At 44.7% G+C, this 20936-nt stretch overlaps 1 protein-coding gene across 2 annotated transcripts in view; it reads right to left on the reverse strand.

Annotated features, from left to right (window-relative positions):
- The window catches only part of LOC124253779, a 227888-nt gene that overhangs the window by 72287 nt on the left and 134665 nt on the right, over positions 1–20936 (reverse strand). For both annotated transcript variants that reach the window (XM_046687612.1, XM_046687611.1), the window contains 4 exons: positions 20179–20394; positions 8017–8145; positions 3754–4080; positions 2233–2955 (listed from right to left, as the gene is read on the reverse strand). In XM_046687612.1, the coding sequence (XP_046543568.1) occupies positions 2233–2955; positions 3754–4080; positions 8017–8145; positions 20179–20328 (1329 nt within the window). In that variant the 5' untranslated portion in view covers positions 20329–20394. The remainder of the gene's footprint in view (positions 1–2232; positions 2956–3753; positions 4081–8016; positions 8146–20178; positions 20395–20936) is intronic.

Below are 20936 nucleotides of genomic sequence, written 5' to 3' on the forward strand. Positions count from 1 at the left end.
AAAGTCTTGGAGGCTAGGCACTTTAGATCACTGACTGAGAGTGGGGTTTTGAATCTTGGATTGAACTAATATTTGACAGATACAAACTAACTTTATGGATGAACAACGTCATAATTCAGGAGATGCTGCATTTTGATACAGATTCTTGTATCGTTGTCAAGCAGGTATGAAACAGGTAGACAACAGGGTTACTATATACAGATAAATTCATCCATAGAGTTTGTCCTTATCTGACTCTCGAGATTCTACAAATGTCACTCAAAGAAGTAAAACTTGACACTTGTAATAATATCCATGCAACTGCACCTGGTAAATCAGATCTTGCCTGACAATATGTGGAACATTCAGCTGACACATCCGCACAAGAAGTGAGGGACACCTAGAGGTGTCACGTCCTGGTCATTACACCTAGAGGTGTCACGTCCTGGTCATTACACCTAGAGGTGTCACGTCCTGGTCATTACACCTAGAGGTGTCACGTCCTGGTCATTACACCTAGAGGTGTCACGTCCTGGTCATTACACCTAGAGGTGTCACGTCCTGGTCATTACACCTCTAGGTGTCACGTCCTGGTCGTTACATCTGTGAGTGTGAATACATCCAACGGATTACATCTGTGAGTGTGAATATATCCCACGGATTACATCTGTGAGTGTGAATATATCCCACGGATTACATCTGTGAGTGTGAATATATCCCACGGATTACATCTGTGAGTGTGAATATATCCCACGGATTACATCTGTGAGTGTGAATATATCCCACGGATTACATCTGTGAGTGTGAATATATACCACGGATTACATCTGTGAGTGTGAATATATCCAACGGATTACATCTGTGAGTGTGAATATATACCACGGATTACATCTGTGAGTGTGAATACATCCCACAGATTACATCTGTGAGTGTGAATATATGCCACGGATTACATCTGTGAGTGTGAATATATCCCAATGATTACATCTGTGAGTGTGATATCTCCAGCTACTCCCCAACCAACATAAACAGAATATACTTCCTGGCATAGCTCCAGCTATTCCCCAACCAACATAAACAGAATATACTTCCTGGCATAGCTCCAGCTATTCCCCAACCAACAGAACACAAACAGAACATACCTCCTGGCATATCTCCAGCTATTCCCTAACCAACCAACATAAACAGAACATACCTCCTGGCATATCTCCAGCTATTCCCCAACCAACCAACATAAACAGAACATACCTCCTGGCATATCTCCAGCTATTCCCCAACCAACCAACATAAACAGAACATACTTCCTGGCATATATCCAGCTATTCCCCAACCAACCAACATAAACAGAACATACCTCCTGGCATATCTCCAGCTATTCCCCAACCAACATAAACAGAATATACTTCCTGGCATAGCTCCAGCTATTCCCCATCCAACAGAACACAAACAGAACATACCTCCTGGCATATCTCCAGCTATTCCCTAACCAACATAAACAGAACATACCTCCTGGCATATCTCCAGCTATTCCCCAACCAACATAAACAGAATATACTTCCTGGCATATCTCCAGCTATTCCCCAACCAACCAACATAAACAGAACATACCTCCTGGCATATCTCCAGCTATTCCCCAACCAACACGAACACAAACAGAACATACCTCCTGGCATATCTCCAGCTATTCCCTAACCAACATAAACAGAACATACCTCCTGGCATATCTCCAGCTACTTCCTAACCAACATAAACAGAATATACTTCCTGGCATAGCTCCAGCTATTCCCCAACCAACATAAACAGAATATACTTCCTGGCATATCTCCAGCTATTCCATACCTCCTGGCATATCTCCAGCTATTCCCCAACCAGCTAACACAAACAGAAATTATACTTCTTGGCATATCTCCAGCTATTCCCCGACCAACCAACATAAACAGAACATACCTCCTGGCATATCTCCAGCTATTCCTCAACCAACCAACACATACAGAACATACCTCCTGGCATATATCCAGCTATTTCCTAACCAACACAAACAGAACATACCTCCTGGCATATCTCCAGCTACTTCCTAACCAACATAAACAGAATATACTTCCTTGCATAGCTCCAGCTATTCCCCAACCAACATAAACAGAATATACTTCCTGGCATATCTCCAGCTATTCCCTAACCAACACAACACGAACAGAACATACCTCCTGGCATATCTCCAGTTACTCCCCAAAAACAAACATAAATGGAACATACCTCCTGAAATATCTCTAGTGCTTCATGACAGGACTTAGGATCATTCCTCTCATCATCTGAGAAAGCTACCTTCCTCTGAGGAACTTTCACTGGTATAGGGACAGGAGCCACACCCGCCTTGACATGGCCAGGGTTCCCTGTGTTTCTCTTGTCAGGGGGGTTGCGGAGGATCTCAGAGGCCAGACCGATCTGGTGGACATCCGCCTGCACCAGGAATGGGGAGTAGTTAGGGTCTGTGAGATCGGCAGGGTCTGCAGAATCTGGTCTGGTCGCGTCATCCCCGGGGTTGGCACCTGCTGTTTGGGGCGGTGCCAGGATGGGATGCTGGGGGTGCTCGCTGTCTCGATGATTTGGGTCAGATGCAGCAGAACGAGTTAGTTTAGGATGGAAGGTGGTCATTTCTCGACCTGGTTTCATGACATAGTGTTCACGAGCTCCGTGTTTTCCTTTCCCCTCCTCCTCCTTGTCCTCCCCATCAGGTTCAGAAGCCCCTGATCCCTCAGACGAGTTCTCTGGGTACTCCATCACTGTGTCATACGTCTCACTGTGGGGCTTGCCACGCCGGAATCTCTTCCTCTTGCCCTTCTTGAGGAGATCTTTGTGAATAGTCTTGCTCTGGGTATGGTAGCGGCTCTTTACCAGATTCTTCTCAGTTATGTTGACAGATGCTTCATCGCCCCGGTCAGTAAAATCTTCACCTTTGTCTTTGTTTCTCAGCTCCTCCTGAAACACAGAAAGGGCACTGTATAGTTGTAGAGTCTGGTGCAGCTCAAGCTGGGGATGTTGTAGAGTCTAGTGAAGCTCAAGGTGGGGGATGTTGGGATGTTGTAGAGTCTGGTGCAGCTCAAGGTGGGGATGTTGGGATGTTGTAGTGTCTGGTGCAGCTCACGGTGGGGATGTTGGGATGTGGTAGAGTCTGATGCAGCTGAAGGTGGGGAAGTTGGGATGTTGTAGTATCTGGTGCAGCTGAAGGTGGGGATGTTGTAGAGTCTACTGCAGCTCAAGATGGGTATGTTGGGATGTTGTAGTGTCTGATGCAGCTCAAGGTGGGGATGTTGTAGTGTCTGATGCAGCTCAAGGTGGGGGATGTTGGAATGTTGGAATGCAGCTCAAGGTGGGGGATGTTGGAATGTTGTAGAGACTGGTGGAGCTCAAGGTGGGGGTGTCTATCATTATAATATGTGTTCTGTTGTCTACCATTATGACACATGTTCTTTTTGTCTACCATTATAACATGTTCTTTTTGTCTACCATTACAACGCGTGTTCTTTTTGTCTACCATTAGAACACATGTTCTGTTGTCTACCATCAGGACATGTTCTTTTGTCTACCATCAGAGCACATGTTCTGTTGTCTACCATCAGGACACATGTTCTTTTGTCTACCATCAGAACACATGTTCTGTTGTCTAACAATCAGGACACATGTTCTTTTGTCTACCATCAGAACACATGTTCTGTTGTCTACCATCAGGACACATGTTCTTTTGTCTACCATCAGAACACATGTTCTGTTGTCTACCATTTCAATGGCCTCTGCTTCTTCCTCCTCTGGCATCTCTGGAACTCTTTTCAGTGTGTCGTCGTTGTGGATGTTGTCTGCCTCCTCAGCCAGCAACGCGATGTCCCCCTGCTGCAGCGCCATCTGCATGCTGTTGCGGGAGCGGTAGATGCCGGGCTGGCTGCTGCTGGCGTAGCTCTTCCTCTCTGCCAGATCATACATGCACTGCTCCGAACTGATCCAGCACACAGCGTAGATGGCAGCACACACAAAGACGAGGAATGTCGCTGCTGCGATCCCAACAAACAACCATAGCAGACTGAACCCTGCAGGGGCACTCTTCTTGTACTGAAACAGCAAATCATAGAAAAACAGCTAAACATGTGCCTCTTCCATGGATAACCACTTAAATGTCTTTTCACTTTTACAATCTGAGGCCTGCCGAGAAAGTTTTACATGTTACTGACAAGTGTTGACATATCTGATATAAAATACACAAGGGCGAGATTCTATTTATCACCCAAAAAAGTTAAATTGTTCCTCAAGTTATCACAAGAGTCAAGAATGAATTGAGTTTCAGGCTCCATTGAACACTACTGCAATATGTCATGGCTTGTCAACTGGATGTGCAATAACAGCATGTAGTGAAGAAAGTCTCTGACTTTACCACTTCAGTGAAATCCATGAATGGTGGACATGGTGCTGAGGTCATAAGAAGAATCAACGTGAACAGGTTCCACAGCTGGGAAACACTCCTGCCATCACATTGTGATGTCATGGTAAACTATGTCACTGTCTAACTGTCACAGTTCATCTGTGTCACACCAACTATGTCACTGTCTATCTGTCACAGTTCATCTGTGTCACGCCAACTGTGTCACAGTTCATCTGTGTCACACCAACTATGTCACAGTTCATCTGTGTCACACCAACTATGTCACTGTCTAACTGTCACAGTTCATCTGTGTCACACCAACTATGTCACTGTCTATCTGTCACAGTTCATCTGTGTCACAGTTCATCTGTGTCACACCAACTATGTCACTGTCTAACTGTCACAGTTCATCTGTGTCACGCCAACTATGTCACTGTCTATCTGTCACAGTTCATCTGTGTCACGCCAACTGTGTCACAGTTCATCTGTGTCACACCAACTATGTCACAGTTCATCTGTGTCACACCAACTATGTCACTGTCTAACTGTCACAGTTCATCTGTGTCACACCAACTATGTCACTGTCTATCTGTCACAGTTCATCTGTGTCACGCCAACTGTGTCACAGTTCATCTGTGTCACAGTTCATCTGTGTCACACCAACTATGTCACTGTCTAACTGTCACAGTTCATCTGTGTCACACCAACTATGTCACTGTCTATCTGTCACAGTTCATCTGTGTCACAGTTCATCTGTGTCACACCAACTATGTCACTGTCTAACTGTCACAGTTCATCTGTGTCACGCCAACTATGTCACTGTCTATCTGTCACAGTTCATCTGTGTCACGCCAACTATGTCACTGTCTATCTGTCACAGTTCATCTGTGTCACGCCAACTGTGTCACTGTCTATCTGTCACAGTTCATCTGTGTCATGCCAACTGTGTCACAGTTCATCTGTGTCATGCCAACTATGTCACTGTCTATCTGTCACAGTTCATCTGTGTCATGCCAGCTGTGTCACTGTCTATCTGTCACAGTTCATCTGTGTCATGCCAACTATGTCACTGTCTATCTGTCACAGTTCATCTGTGTCACGCCAACTGTGTCACTGTCTATCTGTCACAGTTCATCTGTGTCATGCCAACTGTGTCACAGTTCATCTGTGTCATGTCAACAGTGTCACTATCTGTCAGAGTTCATCTGTGTCATGCCAACTATGTCACTGTCTATCTGTCACAGTTCATCTGTGTCATATCAATTATGTCACAGTTCATATGTGTCATGCCAACTATGTCACAGTTCATCTGTGTCATGCCAACTATGTCACTGTCTATCTGTCACAGTTCATCTGTGTCATGCCAGCTGTGTCACTGTCTATCTGTCACAGTTCATCTGTGTCATGCCAGCTGTGTCACTGTCTATCTGTGTCATGTCAATTATGTCACAGTCTATCTGTGTCATGTCAACTATGACACTGTCTATCTGTGTCATGTCAACTGTGTCACAGTCTATCTGTGGTTGAGTCCATCTGTATTACATTGTCATAGTGCATCTGTATTACATTGTCATAGTCCATCTGTATTACATTGTCATAGTCCATCTGTATTACATTGTCATAGTATATCTGTATTACATTGTCATAGTATATCTGTATTATATTGTCATAGTGCATCTGCATTACATTGTCATAGTGCATCTGTATTACATTGTCATAGTATATCTGTATTATATTGTCATAGTGCATCTGTACTATATTGTCATAGTGCATCTGTACTATATTGTCATAGTGCATCTGTATTACATTGTCATAGTGCATCTGTATTACATTGTCATAGTGCATCTGTATTATATTGTCATAGTATATCTGTATTACATTGTCATAGTGCATCTGTATTATATTGTCATAGTATATCTGTATTACATTGTCATAGTGCATCTGTATTACATTGTCATAGTGCATCTGTACTATATTGTCATAGTGCATCTGTACTATATTGTCATAGTGCATCTGTATTATATTGTCATAGTGCATCTGTATTATATTGTCATAGTGCATCTGTACTATATTGTCATAGTGCATCTGTATTACATTGTCATAGTGCATCTGTATTACATTGTCATAGTGCATCTGTATTATATTGTCATAGTATATCTGTATTACATTGTCATAGTGCATCTGTATTATATTGTCATAGTATATCTGTATTACATTGTCATAGTGCATCTGTATTACATTGTCATAGTGCATCTGTACTATATTGTCATAGTGCATCTGTACTATATTGTCATAGTGCATCTGTATTATATTGTCATAGTGCATCTGTATTATATTGTCATAGTGCATCTGTACTATATTGTCATAGTGCATCTGTATTATATTGTCATAGTGCATCTGTCACAGTTTGTGTGCTACAGTCCATTCAAAGTGACTGGACATGGTGTCATGTAGTGTCATGTGAAACAGTACTAAGTACTGTCATGCGCCAAAATGATGGGTGCTGTCATGTAACAGTGTCATGTAACAGTGTCATGTATTGTCATGCGATATACTGTAATGTATTGTCATGTGATATATTTTCGTGTATTGTCATGTGACATAGTGTCCATGGGTGGATTCAGGAATTTTGAAGGGGTGGGTGGGGGTGGGTGGGGGTGTTCAGGGTGTTCAAACCCCTGAACCCCCTATTGGCTCCACCAGCACAAACAAAATCTTCAATGTGGTCTTAAGTCATTTTCAAAAGGGTACCCCCCCCTTCTGGATCCACCAATGGTGTCATGTATTGTCATGTGATATAGAGTCATGTATCATAATGTGACATAGTGTCATGTATTGTCATGTGACATGGTCTCACATATTGTCATGTGATAGTGTCATGTATTGTCATGTGACATGGTCTCACATATTGTCATGTGATATAGTGTCATGTATTGTCATGTGACATGGTCTCACATATTGTCATGTGATATAGTGTCATGTATCATCATGCGTCATAGTGTCAGGTATTGTCATGTGAGATGGTTTTGTGTATTATCATGTGACATAGTGTCATGTATTGTCATGTCATCCTGTGTCATGTATCATAATGTGACATAGTGCATGCATTCTCATGTGACATAGTGTCATGTATGTCATGTGACATAGTGCATGCATTCTCATGTGACATAGCGTGACGTATTGTCATCTGATATTGTGTCATGTATTGTCATGTGATACAGTGTCATGTATCATAATTTGACAGTGCATGCATTCTCATGTGACATAGCGTCATGTATTGTCATGTATTGTCATGTGACAGTGTGACGTATTGTCATCTGATAATGTGTCATGTATTGTCATGTGATACAGTGTCATGTATCATAATTTGACAGTGCATGCATTCTCATGTGACATAGCGTCATGTATTGTCATGTGACATAGTGTCATGTATTGTCATTTGACATAGTGTGACGTATTGTCATCTGATATTGTGTCATGTATTGTCATGTGATACAGTGTCATGTATCATAATTTGACAGTGCATGCATTCTCATGTGACATAACATCATGTATCATCATCTGACACAGTGTCATGTATTGTGTTGTTACATTATGCGACATGGTGTCACGTGACACCGTCCACGTACCACCTGCAGTAAAAGAGCGTTGCGGTGAGGTACCAGGTCTGCCTGGACACTGTATGCATCTTGCAGAGATGGCGATGTCACATTAAGAACCACTCGGAAATCATCAGATTCTTGGAATCGGACAGAACCCTGAAAAATACAAATCATATCTCACAGCCAAACAACAATCAAATACTGAAGAGAAACAAACAGAACAAATAGATGTGTCTTGATCTTCAGAGTTTCCCACAAAGTTTGCTTCTTTATTCAACATGATATAAACATGTCAGATTCAGAGTGAGTGAGTGAGTGAGTGAGTGAGTGAGTGAGTGAGTGAGTGAGTGAGTGAGTGAGTGAGTGAGTGAGTGAGTGAGTGAGTGAGTGAGTGAGTGAGTGAGTGAGTGAGTGAGTGTTGATGTAGAAAACTCAGCTGTTCCCAGCAGACACATCCTTTGAAGGTGACCCAGTGTTTGTGATGAACTTGCTGAGCCCCATGGTCTCAAGGGGATTCATTAGTGTGTTTTCACAATATTGTGGTGACTAGCAACAAGCTTGTGGACAACAACCCTGAGGTGTATCCATGATGAGGTGGTTGCCCAAAGCGTGTTGTCATGTTGAAGTGATCACCTGGTGAGAGCCTTATCAGGTCACACAAGACTGGGGCTCTGAGCATTGACTTGTTGACACAGTGTCCTGATGACCACACACAGACCCAATGTGCTTGTTTGAGGAATCAACTAGTGTAACAACACAACACTGGAGTGTGAAACCCACTCAGGCAGTCTAGCTTTTCACTGTCTCATTTTCTTATTTACCAGCTCTCCTCTTACAGTTCTCACTTATTTACCAGCTCTCCTCTCACAGTTCTCTCACTCTCATATTTACCAGCTCTCCTCTCACAGTTCTCTCACTCTCATATTTACCAGCTCTCCTCTCACAGTTCTCTCACTCTCATATTTACCAGCTCTCCTCTCACAGTTCTCTCACTCTCACAGTTACCAGCTCTCCTCTCACAGTTCTCTCACTCATATTTACCAGCTCTCCCTCACAGTTCTCTCACTCTCATATTTACCAGCTCTCCCTCTCACAGTTCTCTCACTCTCATATTTACCAGCTCTCCTCTCACAGTTCTCTCACTCTCATATTTACCAGCTCTCCTCTCACAGTTCTCTCACTCTCATATTTACCAGCTCTCCTCTCACAGTTCTCTCACTCTCATATTTACCAGCTCTCCTCTCACAGTTCTCTCACTCATATTTACCAGCTCTCCTCTCACAGTTCTCTCACTCATATTTACCAGCTCTCCTCTCACAGTTCTCTCACTCTCATATTTACCAGCTCTCTCTCACAGTTCTCTCACTCTCATATTTACCAGCTCTCCTCTCACAGTTCTCTCACTCTCATATTTACCAGCTCTCCTCTCACAGTTCTCTCACTCTCATATTTACCAGCTCTCCTCTCACAGTTCTCCTCTCACTCTCATATTTACCAGCTCTCCTCTCACAGTTCTCTCACTCTCATATTTACCAGCTCTCCCTCTCACAGTTCTCTCACTCTCTCATATTTACAGTTCTCAGCTCTACCAGTTCTCCTCACAGTTCTCTCACTCTCATATTTACCAGCTCTCCTCTCACAGTTCTCTCACTCTCATATTTACCAGCCTCTCCTCTCACAGTTCTCTCTCTCATATTTACCAGCTCTCCTCTCACAGTTCTCTCACTCTCATATTACCAGCTCTCCTCCTCACAGTTCTCCACTCTCCTCATTTACCAGCTCTCCTCTCACAGTTCTCTCACTCTCATATTTACCAGCTCTCCTCTCACAGTTTCTCACTCTCATATTTACCAGCTCTCCTCTCACAGTTCTCTCACTCTCATATTTACCAGCTCTCCTCTCTCACAGTTCTCTCACTCTCATATTTACCAGCTCTCCTCTCACAGTTCTCTCACTCTCATGTTACCAGCCTCCTCTCACAGTTCCTCTCACTCTCATATTTACCAGCTCTCCTCTCACAGTTCTCTCACTCTCATATTTACTCAGCTCTCTCTCACAGTTCTCTCACTCTCATATTTACCAGCTCTCCTCTCACAGTTCTCACTCCTCATATTTACTCAGCTCTCCTCCTCACAGTTCTCTCACCTCTCATATTTACCAGCTCTCCTCTCACAGTTCTCACTCTCATGTTACCAGCTCTCCTCTCACAGTTCTCTTCACTCTCATATTACCAGCTCTCCTCCTCTCACAGTTCTCTCACTCTCATATTTACCAGCTCTCCTCTCACAGTTCTCTCTCCTCTCATATTTACCAGCTCTCCTCTCACAGTTCTCATATTTCACTCCTCTCCTCATATTTACTCTCTCTCTCTCAGTTCTCTCCTCTCATATTTACCAGCTCTCCTCTCACAGTTCTCTCACTCTCATATTTACCAGCTCTCCTCTCACAGTTCTCTCACTCTCATATTTACCAGCTCTCCTCTCACAGTTCTCTCACTCTCATATTTACCAGCTCTCCTCTCTCACAGTTCTCTACCACTCTCATGTTCATATTTACCAGCTCTCCTCTCACAGTTCTCTCACTCTCATATTTACCAGCTCTCCTCTCAGTTCTCTCACTCTCATATTTACCAGCTCTCCTCTCACAGTTCTCACTCTCATATTTACCAGCTCTCCTCTCACAGTCTCTCACTCTCATATTTACCAGCTCTCCTCTCACAGTTCTCACTCTCATATTTACCAGCTCTCCTCTCACAGTTCTCTCACTCTCATATTTACCAGCTCTCCTCTCACAGTTCTCACTCTCATATTTACCAGCTCTCCTCTCACAGTTCTCTCACTCTCATATTTACCAGCTCTCCTCTCACAGTTCTCTCACTCTCATATTTACCAGCTCTCCTCTCACAGTTCTCTCACTCTCCAGTTCTGTTACCAGCTCTCTCTCTCACAGTTCTCAGTTCTCTTATTTACCAGCTCTCCTCTCACAGTTCTCTCACTCTCATGTTTACCAGCTCTCCTCTCACAGTTCTCACTCTCATATTTACCAGCTCTCCTCTCACAGTTCTCTCACTCTCATGCTCTCCTCTCACAGTTCTCCAGCTCTCCTCTCACAGTTCTCACTCTCATATTTACCAGCTCTCTCTCACAGTTCTCTCACTCTCATATTTACCAGCTCTCCTCTCACAGTTCTCTCACTCTCATATTTACCAGCTCTCCTCTCAGTTCTCTCTCTCTCATATTTACCAGCTCTCCTCTCACAGTTCTCACTCTCATATTTACCAGCTCTCCTCTCAGTTCTCTCACTCTCATATTTACCAGCTCTCCATAGTTCTCTCACTCTCATGTTACCAGTTCTCTCTCTCTCATATTTACCAGCTCTCTCTCTCACAGTCTCTCTCCTCTCATATTTACCAGTTCTCCTCTCACAGTTCCTCTCTCTCTCATATTTACCAGCTCTCCTCTCACAGTTCTCTCACTCTCATATTTACCAGCTCTCCTCTCAGTTCTCTCCCTCTCATATTTACCAGCTCTCCTCTCAGTTCTCTCACTTATTTACCAGCTCTCCTCTCACAGTTCTCACTCTCATATTTACCAGCTCTCCTCTCACAGTTCTCTCACTCTCATATTTACCAGCTCTCCTCTCACAGTTCTCTCTCATATTTACCAGCTCTCCTCTCACAGTTCTCTCACTCTCATATTTACCAGCTCTCCTCTCACAGTTCTCACTCTTATTTACCAGCTCTCCTCTCACAGTTCTCACACTCTCTTAATTACCAGTTCTCCTCTCACAGTTCTCTCACTTATTTACCAGCTCTCCTCTCACAGTTCTCGCACTCTCATATTTATCAGCTCTCCTCTCACAGTTCTCTCACTCTCATATTTAACAACTCCCCTCTCACAGTTCTCTCGTTCTCTTATTTACCAGCTCTCCTCTCACAGTTCTCTCACTCTCATATACATGCACACACATTCATACAAACGGCTACAGACAAGCACACAAACACTCTCATACATGCATGCACACACACATACATGCACACAGCCATACACTCATTCATACATGCCTGCACACACACACACATTCATGCATACACACAGTCATACATGCAGACAGCCACATATATCCATATATAAATTGAGAAAGACACACAGACCTAAATCCATATCCATATATATATATATATATCTGTGTAGGTAGGTATGTCTCTCTCTCTGTGTGCAGGTATGTCTGTGCGTGTAGGTAGGTATGTTTTTGTTTGTTTTTGTTTTTGTGTGTGTGTGTGTGTCAATGATGATAGGTATTGTGTGGCAATATGTCTGTGTGTGTACTTAGGTATGTCTTTGTGTGTGTATGTATAGGTAGGTATGTCTGTGTGGGCCTGTTGGTAGGTATGTCAGTGTGTGTAGGTATGTATGTCTGTGTGTGTAGGTAGGTATGTCTGTGTGTGTAGGTAAGTATGTCTGTATCTGTGTGTGTAGGTAAGTATGTCTGTATCTGTGTGTGTAGGTAAGTATGTCTGTATCTGTGTGTGTAGGTGGCAAGTATGTCTGTATCTGTGTGTGTAGGTAAGTATGTCTGTATCTGTGTGTGTAGGTAAGGTATGTCTGTATCTGTGTGTGTAGGTAAGTATGTCTGTATCTGTGTGTGTAGGTAGGTATGTCTGTATCTGTGTGTGTAGGTAGGTATGTCTGTATCTGTGTGTGTAGGTAGGTATGTCTGTATCTGTGTGTGTAGGTAGGTATGTCTGTATCTGTGTGTGCCTGTAGGTAGGTAGGTATGTCTGTGTGTGTGCTTGTAGGTTACTAAGGTATATGTGTGAGTGTGTATGTGTGTAGATAGGTATGTCTGTGTGTGTAGGTAGGTATGGTATGTCTGTGTGTGTGCCTGTAGATAGGTATGTCTCTGTCTGTGTGTGCCTGTAGGTAGGTATGTTTGTGTCTGTGTGTGTGTGTAGGTAGGTATGTCTGTCTCTGTGTGTGTAGGTAGGTAGGTCGTGTCTGTGTGTGTAGGTAGGTATGTCTGTGTCTGTGTGTGCCTGTAGGTATGTGTGTCTGTGTCTGTGTGTGCCTGTAGGTATGTCTGTCTGTGTGTGTGCTTGTAGGTTACTAAGGTATATGTGTGAGTGTTTATGTGTGTAGGTAGGTATGTCTGTGCATGTAAGTAGGTAGGTAGGTATGTCTGTGTGTATGCCTGTAGATAGGTATGTTTGTGTCTGTGTGTGCCTGTAGGTAGGTATGTTTGTGTCTGTGTGTGTGTAGGTAGGTATGTCTGTCTCTGTGTGTGTGTAGGTAGGTATGTTGTGTCTGTGTGTGTGTGGTAGGTATGTCTGTGTCTGTGTGTGCCTGTAGGTATGTGTGTCTGTGTGTGCCTGTAGGTAGGTATGTCTGTCTGTGTGTGCCTGTAGGTATGTCTGTGTCTCTGTGTGTAGGTAGGTATGTCTGTGTCTGTGTGTGTAGGTAGGTATGTCTGTGTGTGTGGGTATGTAGGTATGTGTGGGTGTGTAGGTAGGTTCTAAGGTATGTCTGTGTGTGCCTGTAGGTATGTCTGTCTGTCTGTGTGTGTGCAGGTAGGTATTTCTGTCTGTGTGTGTAGGTTGGTATGTCTGTCAGTGTGTGTAGGTAGTTATGTCTGTGTAGGTAGGTATGTCTGTGTCAGTGTGTGTAGGTAGGTATGTCTGTTTCTGTGTGTGCCTGTAGGTAGGTATGTCTGTGTGCGTAGGTAGGTATGTTGTGTCTGTGTTAGTAGGTGGGTATGTCTGTGTCTGTGTGTAGGTAAGTGGGTATGTCTGTGTCTTTAGGTAGGTCGGTATGTCTGTGTGTGTGTGGGTAGGTTGGTATGTCTGTGTATGTATGTAGGTAGGTAGGTGTGTCTGTGTGTGTGTGTGTGTGTGTGTGTGTGTGTAGGTATGTTGTACACATGCACACACACATACTGACAAACACAAACGTCCATACCTACACATTTGCATTCATGCACACACACATACCGACTAACACAAATGTCCATACCTACACGTTTGTACACGTTCATACACATGCACGCACACATACCAACAAACACAAACGTCCATACCTACACATTTGCAAACATGCACACACATATACCGACAAACACAAACGTCCATACCTACACATTTGCATACATGCACACACACATACCGACTAACACAAACGTCCATATGTACACATTCGTACACATGCACACACACATACCGACTAACACAAACGTCCATACCTACACATTCACATACATGCACACACACATACCGACTAACACAAACGTGCATACCTACACAGTTGTACACATGCACACACACATACCGACTAACACAAACGTCCATACCTATACACATTCGCATTCATGCACACACACATACCGACAAACACAAACGTCCATACCTACACATTCGTACACACACACACACATACACACGACAAACACAAAGCGTCCATACCTACACATTTGCATTCATGCACACACACATACCGACAAACACCTGGCGTCCATACCTACACATTCGTGACACATGCACACACACATACCGACAAACACAAACGTCCATACCTACACATTCGTACACATGCACACACACATACCGACAAACACAAACGTCCATACCTACACATTTGCATACATGCACACACACATACCAACAAACACAAACGTCCATACCTACACATATGCATTCATGCACACACACATACCGACAAACACAAACATCCATACCTACACATTTGTACACATGCACACACATATACTGACAAACACAAACGTCCATACCTACACATTTGCATACATGCACACACATACATACTGACTAACACAAACGACCTTACCTACACATTCGTATACATGCACACACACATAACCACATACCAACAAACACACACACACATGCTTGCAAACATGCACACACACACTCATACTTTCACACATACACAAATATGCACATTTATCTTACCTCACACATAAATGTCGCTTTCTGATTGGACGAGTGCTCTTCAATTATTTTCAATGTACCCTGCTTACAAGCGAGTAACATTTCAATGTTCCCTGCTGTCAATGGCAACTCATTTGGTACTTCGTGGTAGTAATTCTTTATCTCAAATAACATCTCGATGTTTTGCGAATGCAAATCGATGGAAGGGAGATAACTCTAAATCTGTTTTTCTTGTCAGCAAAATCTAGCGATGGCTACAAAATGATTTGTACCCGTGATTCAAACAATTCAAAATTAACATTAAGGTGTTCGGTAAGATAAATATGTTCACTGGTTCCTCGGGGCCCATGGGGTGATGTACCCTCGATGTTTGTTTATGTTCCCTGAGCCCTTTGGGCATCAACCCATTCCCCACTCGGGACCAGTGAACAACTTATAATATACCTATAAACACACACATGCGCACGCACGCATGCATACACGTACACATACACACACACACACCAGTGACATGTTATCCTGTGAGGCACGGAGCTGTCTGTCTACACTTTGGTCTGTGATGTACAGCACCATATAATCAATTGATGATCAATTGAAACTTTGTATCTGTTTTCTCATTAAAATGTATCAATGATAACATTCGGACATCTAGAAAAAGAAACTTCTGAATAGATATTCTGATTGCAATTAGCTTCTTCTTAATTTGCAATTTCAGCACCATAACTTTCTGAAGTGGCTTCTAAATTGACAAGCCAGAAAACAATCTTCCATCGATACACATTAATGCTGCAGCCAATTTACTCCCCGATTCATCACAGTGAAATACAGTGAGGCAAGCTGGCTGAGCAGCATGATGACCTTTTCTTGTCTGCAATTAGGGAGTCCTAACGAGGCCAGGATGGGCGGACAGCCATTGCACAAGGCGCAGATCTAATCAGAGATGGGAGAATGTGTTACTCTCGCACCTAGCAGCATTGTTGAAGATTACAGGACGGACATGATACCTACTACCAACGGTCAGTCCTGACAGCTCCCGTCACAGCTCCACCAGACTTCAAGATTAACGACTCTGTGGTATTATTGACAGGAAGCCATAGCTGTGAGAAGGTGACAACACCTCAGCCTCAACGTCCTCAACGGACACTCCATGCAGCAGCAGAATAAACACAGGAACACTCGGCTGATGAGAAAGAATATGGTCATGTCAGCCCCAATAAATGAGTTCATGTAATCTTTGAATTTGCTTCACTTCTCGTTAGGTATTGTATGGATTTAAAACCAACCATGTCCTTGTCATGAATCTTGTATTGCTGGAAGTTTCCAATTATGTGCCAAGTCAGTTGCTTGGCAATTACTGTTGCGACCTGCAGGCTGTAGAGTTCTGTCCATGGCTTGCAGGATGACTGTCTGCCATGGCAAGTTGACTTTCGTCATGGAATGGTTCCCCAGTGACTCAACTTTCTGTCTGTGTTAAGGATTAAGTGGGTGGGTGGTTGTGTACGTTGGATTTGGCTGAGTGGAGGGGTGGGTGGTTGTGTATGTGGGATTTGGCTGAGTGGAGGGGTGGGTGGTTGTGTATGTGGGATTTGGCCTGAGTGGAGGGGTGGGTGGTTGTGTATGTGGGATTTGGCTGAGTGGAGGGGTGGGTGGTTGTATATGTGGGATTTGGCTGAGTGGAGGGTGGGATTTGGCTGAGTGGGGTGGTTGTGTGTGCTGGATTTGGCTGGAGTGGATTTGGCTGGAGTGGAGGGGTGGGTGGGTGGTTGTATATGTGGGATTTGCCTGAGTGGAGGGGTGGGTGGTTGTGTATGTGGGATTTGGCTGAGTGGGAGGGTGGGTGGTTCTGTCTGCTCATGTTGGATTTGGCTGAGTGGAGGGGTGGGTGGTTGTGTATGTGGGATTTGGCTGAGTGGACGGGAGGGTGGTTCTGTCACGTTGGATTTGGTTGAGTGAGTGGAGGGTGGGTGGTTCTGTACGTTGGATTTGCATGAGTGGGCGGGTGGGTGGTTGTGTATGTGGGATTTGGTTGAGTGGAGGGGTGGGTGGTTCTGTATGTGGTATTTGGCTGGAGTGGAGGGGTGGGTGGTTGTGTACGTTGGATTTGGCTGAGTGGAGGGGTGGGTGGTTGTGTATGTGGGATTTGGCTGAGTGGACGGGTGGGTGGTTGTGTATGTGGGATTTGGTTGAGTGGAGGGGTGGGTGGTTGTGTATGTGGGATTTGGTTGGGTGGAGGGGTGGGTGGTTGTGTACGTGGGATGACGGGTGGTAACTCAGCAGACAGGAAGATGACGTGAGAGGGAGCACTAAACTGATGTTTCACACAGTAGCCTGAAGGAGACCATACCAGAGAAACCATGAAGCACTGACATGCTGTGTGACATTTCCTGGTGTGAGACCTGAACCAGAGAAACCATGAAGCACTGACACGCTGTGTGACATTTCCTGGTGTGAGACCTGAACCAGAGAAACCATGAAGCACTGACACGCTGTGTGACATTTCCTGGTGTGAGACCTGAACCAGAGAAACCATGAAGCTTGACACGCTGTGTGACATTTCCTGGTGTGAGACCTGAACCAGAGAAACCATGAAGCACTGACATGCTGTGTGACATTTCCTGGAGTGAGACCTGAGCCAGAGAGAAACCACGAAGCACTGACATGCTGTGTGACATTTCTGGTGTTAGACCTGAACCAGAGAAACCATGAAGCACTGACATGCTGTGTGACATTTCCTGGTGTGAGACCTGAACCAGAGAAACCATGAAGCACTGACATGCTGTGTGACATTCCTGAGTGAGACCTGAGCCAGAGAAACCATGAAGCACTGGCGTGCTATGTGACATTCCTGGCATGAGACCTGAACCAGAGAAACCATGAAGCACTGACATGCTGTGTGACATTTCCTGGCGTGAGACCTGATCCAGAGAAACCATGAAGCACTGACATGCTGTGTGACATTTCCTGGTGTGAGACCTGAACCAGAGAAACCATGAAGCACTGACGTGCTGTGTGACATTTCCTGGTGTGAGACCTGAACCAGAGAAACCATGAAGCACTGACATGCTGTGTGACATTCCTGGAGTGAGACCTGAGCCAGAGAAACCATGAAGCACTGACGTGCTGTGTGACATTTCCTGGTGTGAGACCTGAACCAGAGAAACCATGAAGCACTGACACGCTGTGTGACATTTCCTGGTGTGAGACCTGAACCAGAGAAACCATGAAGCACTGACGTGCTGCTATGTGACATTTCCTGGAGTGAGACCCGATCCAGAGAAACCATGAAGCACTGACATGCTGTGTGACATTTCCTGGTGTGAGACCTGAACCAGAGAAACCATGAAGCACTGACATGCTGTGTGACATTTCCTGGTGTTAGACCTGAACCAGAGAAACCATGAAGCACTGACATGCTGTGTGACATTTCCTGGTGTGAGACCTGAACCAGAGAAACCATGAAGCACTGACATGCTGTGTGACATTCTTGGAGTGAGACCTGAGCCAGAGAAACCATGAAGCACTGGCGTGCTATGTGACATTCCTGGCGTGAGACCTGAACCAGAGAAACCATGAAGCACTGGCGTGCTGTGTGACATTTCCTGGTGTGAGACCTGAACCAGAGAAACCATGAAGCACTGATGTGCTATGTGACATTTCCTGGCGTGAGACCTGATCCAGAGAAACCATGAAGCACTGACATGCTGTGTGATAATTGCTGGAGTGAGACCTGAGGCCGAGAAACCATGAAGCACTGGCGTGCTATGTGACATTTCCTGGTGTGAGACCTGAGCCGAGAAACCATGAAGCACTGGCGTGCTATGTGACATTTCCTGGTGTGAGACCTGAACCAGAGAAACCATGAAGCACTCTGGAGTGAGACCTGATCCAGAGAAACCATGAAGCACTGACATGCTGTGTGACATTCCTGGAGTGAGACCTGAGCCAGAGAAAGCCATGAAGCACTGGCGTGCTATGTGACATTTCCTGGCGTGAGACCTGAACCAGAGAAACCATGAAGCACTGGCGTGCTGTGTGACATTTCCTGGTGTGAGACCTGAACCAGAGAAACCATGAAGCACTGATGTGCTATGTGACATTTCCTGGCGTGAGACCTGATCAGAGAAACCATGAAGCACTGACATGCTGTGTGACAATTGCTGGAGTGAGACCTGAGCCAGAGAAACCATGAAGCACTGGCGTGCTATGTGACATTTCCTGGTGTGAGACCTGAGCCAGAGAAACCATGAAGCACTGGCGTGCTGTGTGACATTTCCTGGTGTGAGACCTGAACCAGAGAAACCATGAAGCACTGACACGCTGTGTGACATTTCCTGGTGTGAGACCTGAACCAGAGAAACCATGAAGCACTGACACGCTGTGTGACATTTCCTGGTGTGAGACCTGAACCAGAGAAACCATGAAGCACTGACGTGCTGTGTGACATTTCCTGGTGTTAGACCTGAACCAGAGAAACCATGAAGCACTGACATGCTGTGTGACATTCCTGGAGTGAGACCTGAGCCAGAGAAACCATGAAGCACTGACGTGCTATGTGACATTTCCTGGCGTGAGACCTGAACCAGAGAAACCATGAAGCACTGACGTGCTGTGTGACATTTCCTGGTGTGAGACCTGAACCAGAGAAACCATGAAGCACTGACATGCTGTGTGACATTTCCTGGAGTGAGACCTGAACCAGAGAAACCATGAAGCACTGACATGCTGTGTGACATTTCCTGGTGTTAGACCTGAACCAGAGAAACCATGAAGCACTGACAGCGCTGTGTGACATTTCCTGGTGTGAGACCTGAACCAGAGAAACCATGAAGCACTGACGTGCTGTGTGACATTTCCTGGTGTGAGACCTGAACCAGAGAAACCATGAAGCACTGACATGCTGTGTGACATTTCCTGGTGTTAGACCTGAGCCAGAGAAACCATGAAGCACTGACATGCTGTGTGACATTTCCTGGTGTGAGACCTGAACCAGAGAAACCATGAAGCACTGACATGCTGTGTGACATTTCCTGGTGTGAGACCTGAACCAGAGAAACCATGAAGCACTGACATGCTGTGTGACATTTCCTGGTGTGAGACCTGAACCAGAGAAACCATGAAGCACTGACTGCTTGAATGATGATTGACAGGTGCCTGTGCAGAAACCAAGAACTGTATATATATGTAAACATAACTGTTTGAATGGTCATTGACAGGTGCTTGTAGAGTGAGTGAGTGGGGCAGTTACTTACACTGTAGTTGGTTCTGATGACAAGGGGCAGCTGGTTCTTGGCACTGATTCCTTCTGGCAGCTGATCCAAGAGCAGCAGGTGTGATGCCATTTCATCTCCATAGCAACTAGATCTTGCAAGGACCAGTGTTGCCAAAATGAGAAGTTCCATCTTGTCTGATGTCACCTTTGAAATACTGCAACAGGGTGTTGATTCATCGTTGTCTTCTCCCAGTATCTGTAATGTAAGGAAACAGCTGTTACAATCTGCAACATATACAAAAGCTATACACCTTTGAGGACAGTGTGTGATCCAGAATGGTCTAAGCTGTACTTGCTCCAACCCCAGCCCCAGTCTGTAAATGGTCGCAGTCACATCTTCGTATGTAAGTTTTGGCTACTGCAGTTCAGGGCTCCTACACAATGTCACCAGAAGTTGAGTTGTGAGACTTGTGTGAGACTGGTGTGAGACTTGTGTGAATTGTGTGAGTAAGAGACTTGTGTGACACTTGTGTGAGTTGTGAGAGTTGTGAGACTTGTGTGAGTTGTGTGAGTTGTGAGAGTTGTGTGGGTTGTGAGACTTGGGTGAGTTGTGAGACTTGTGTGAGTTGTGAGAGATGTGAGAATTGTGTGAGTTGAGAGATGTGAGACTTGTGTGAGTTGTGCGAGTTGTGAGAGATGTGAGAATTGTGTGAGTGGTGAGAGTTGTGTGAGTTGTGAGATATGTGTGACACTTGTGTGAGTTGTGAGACTTGTGTGAGTTGTGAGACTTGTGTGAGT

Source organism: Haliotis rubra, unplaced genomic scaffold (genome assembly GCF_003918875.1).
Source record: "Haliotis rubra isolate DU_JTF1 unplaced genomic scaffold, ASM391887v1 Scf551, whole genome shotgun sequence".
NCBI lineage: Eukaryota > Metazoa > Mollusca > Gastropoda > Lepetellida > Haliotidae > Haliotis > Haliotis rubra.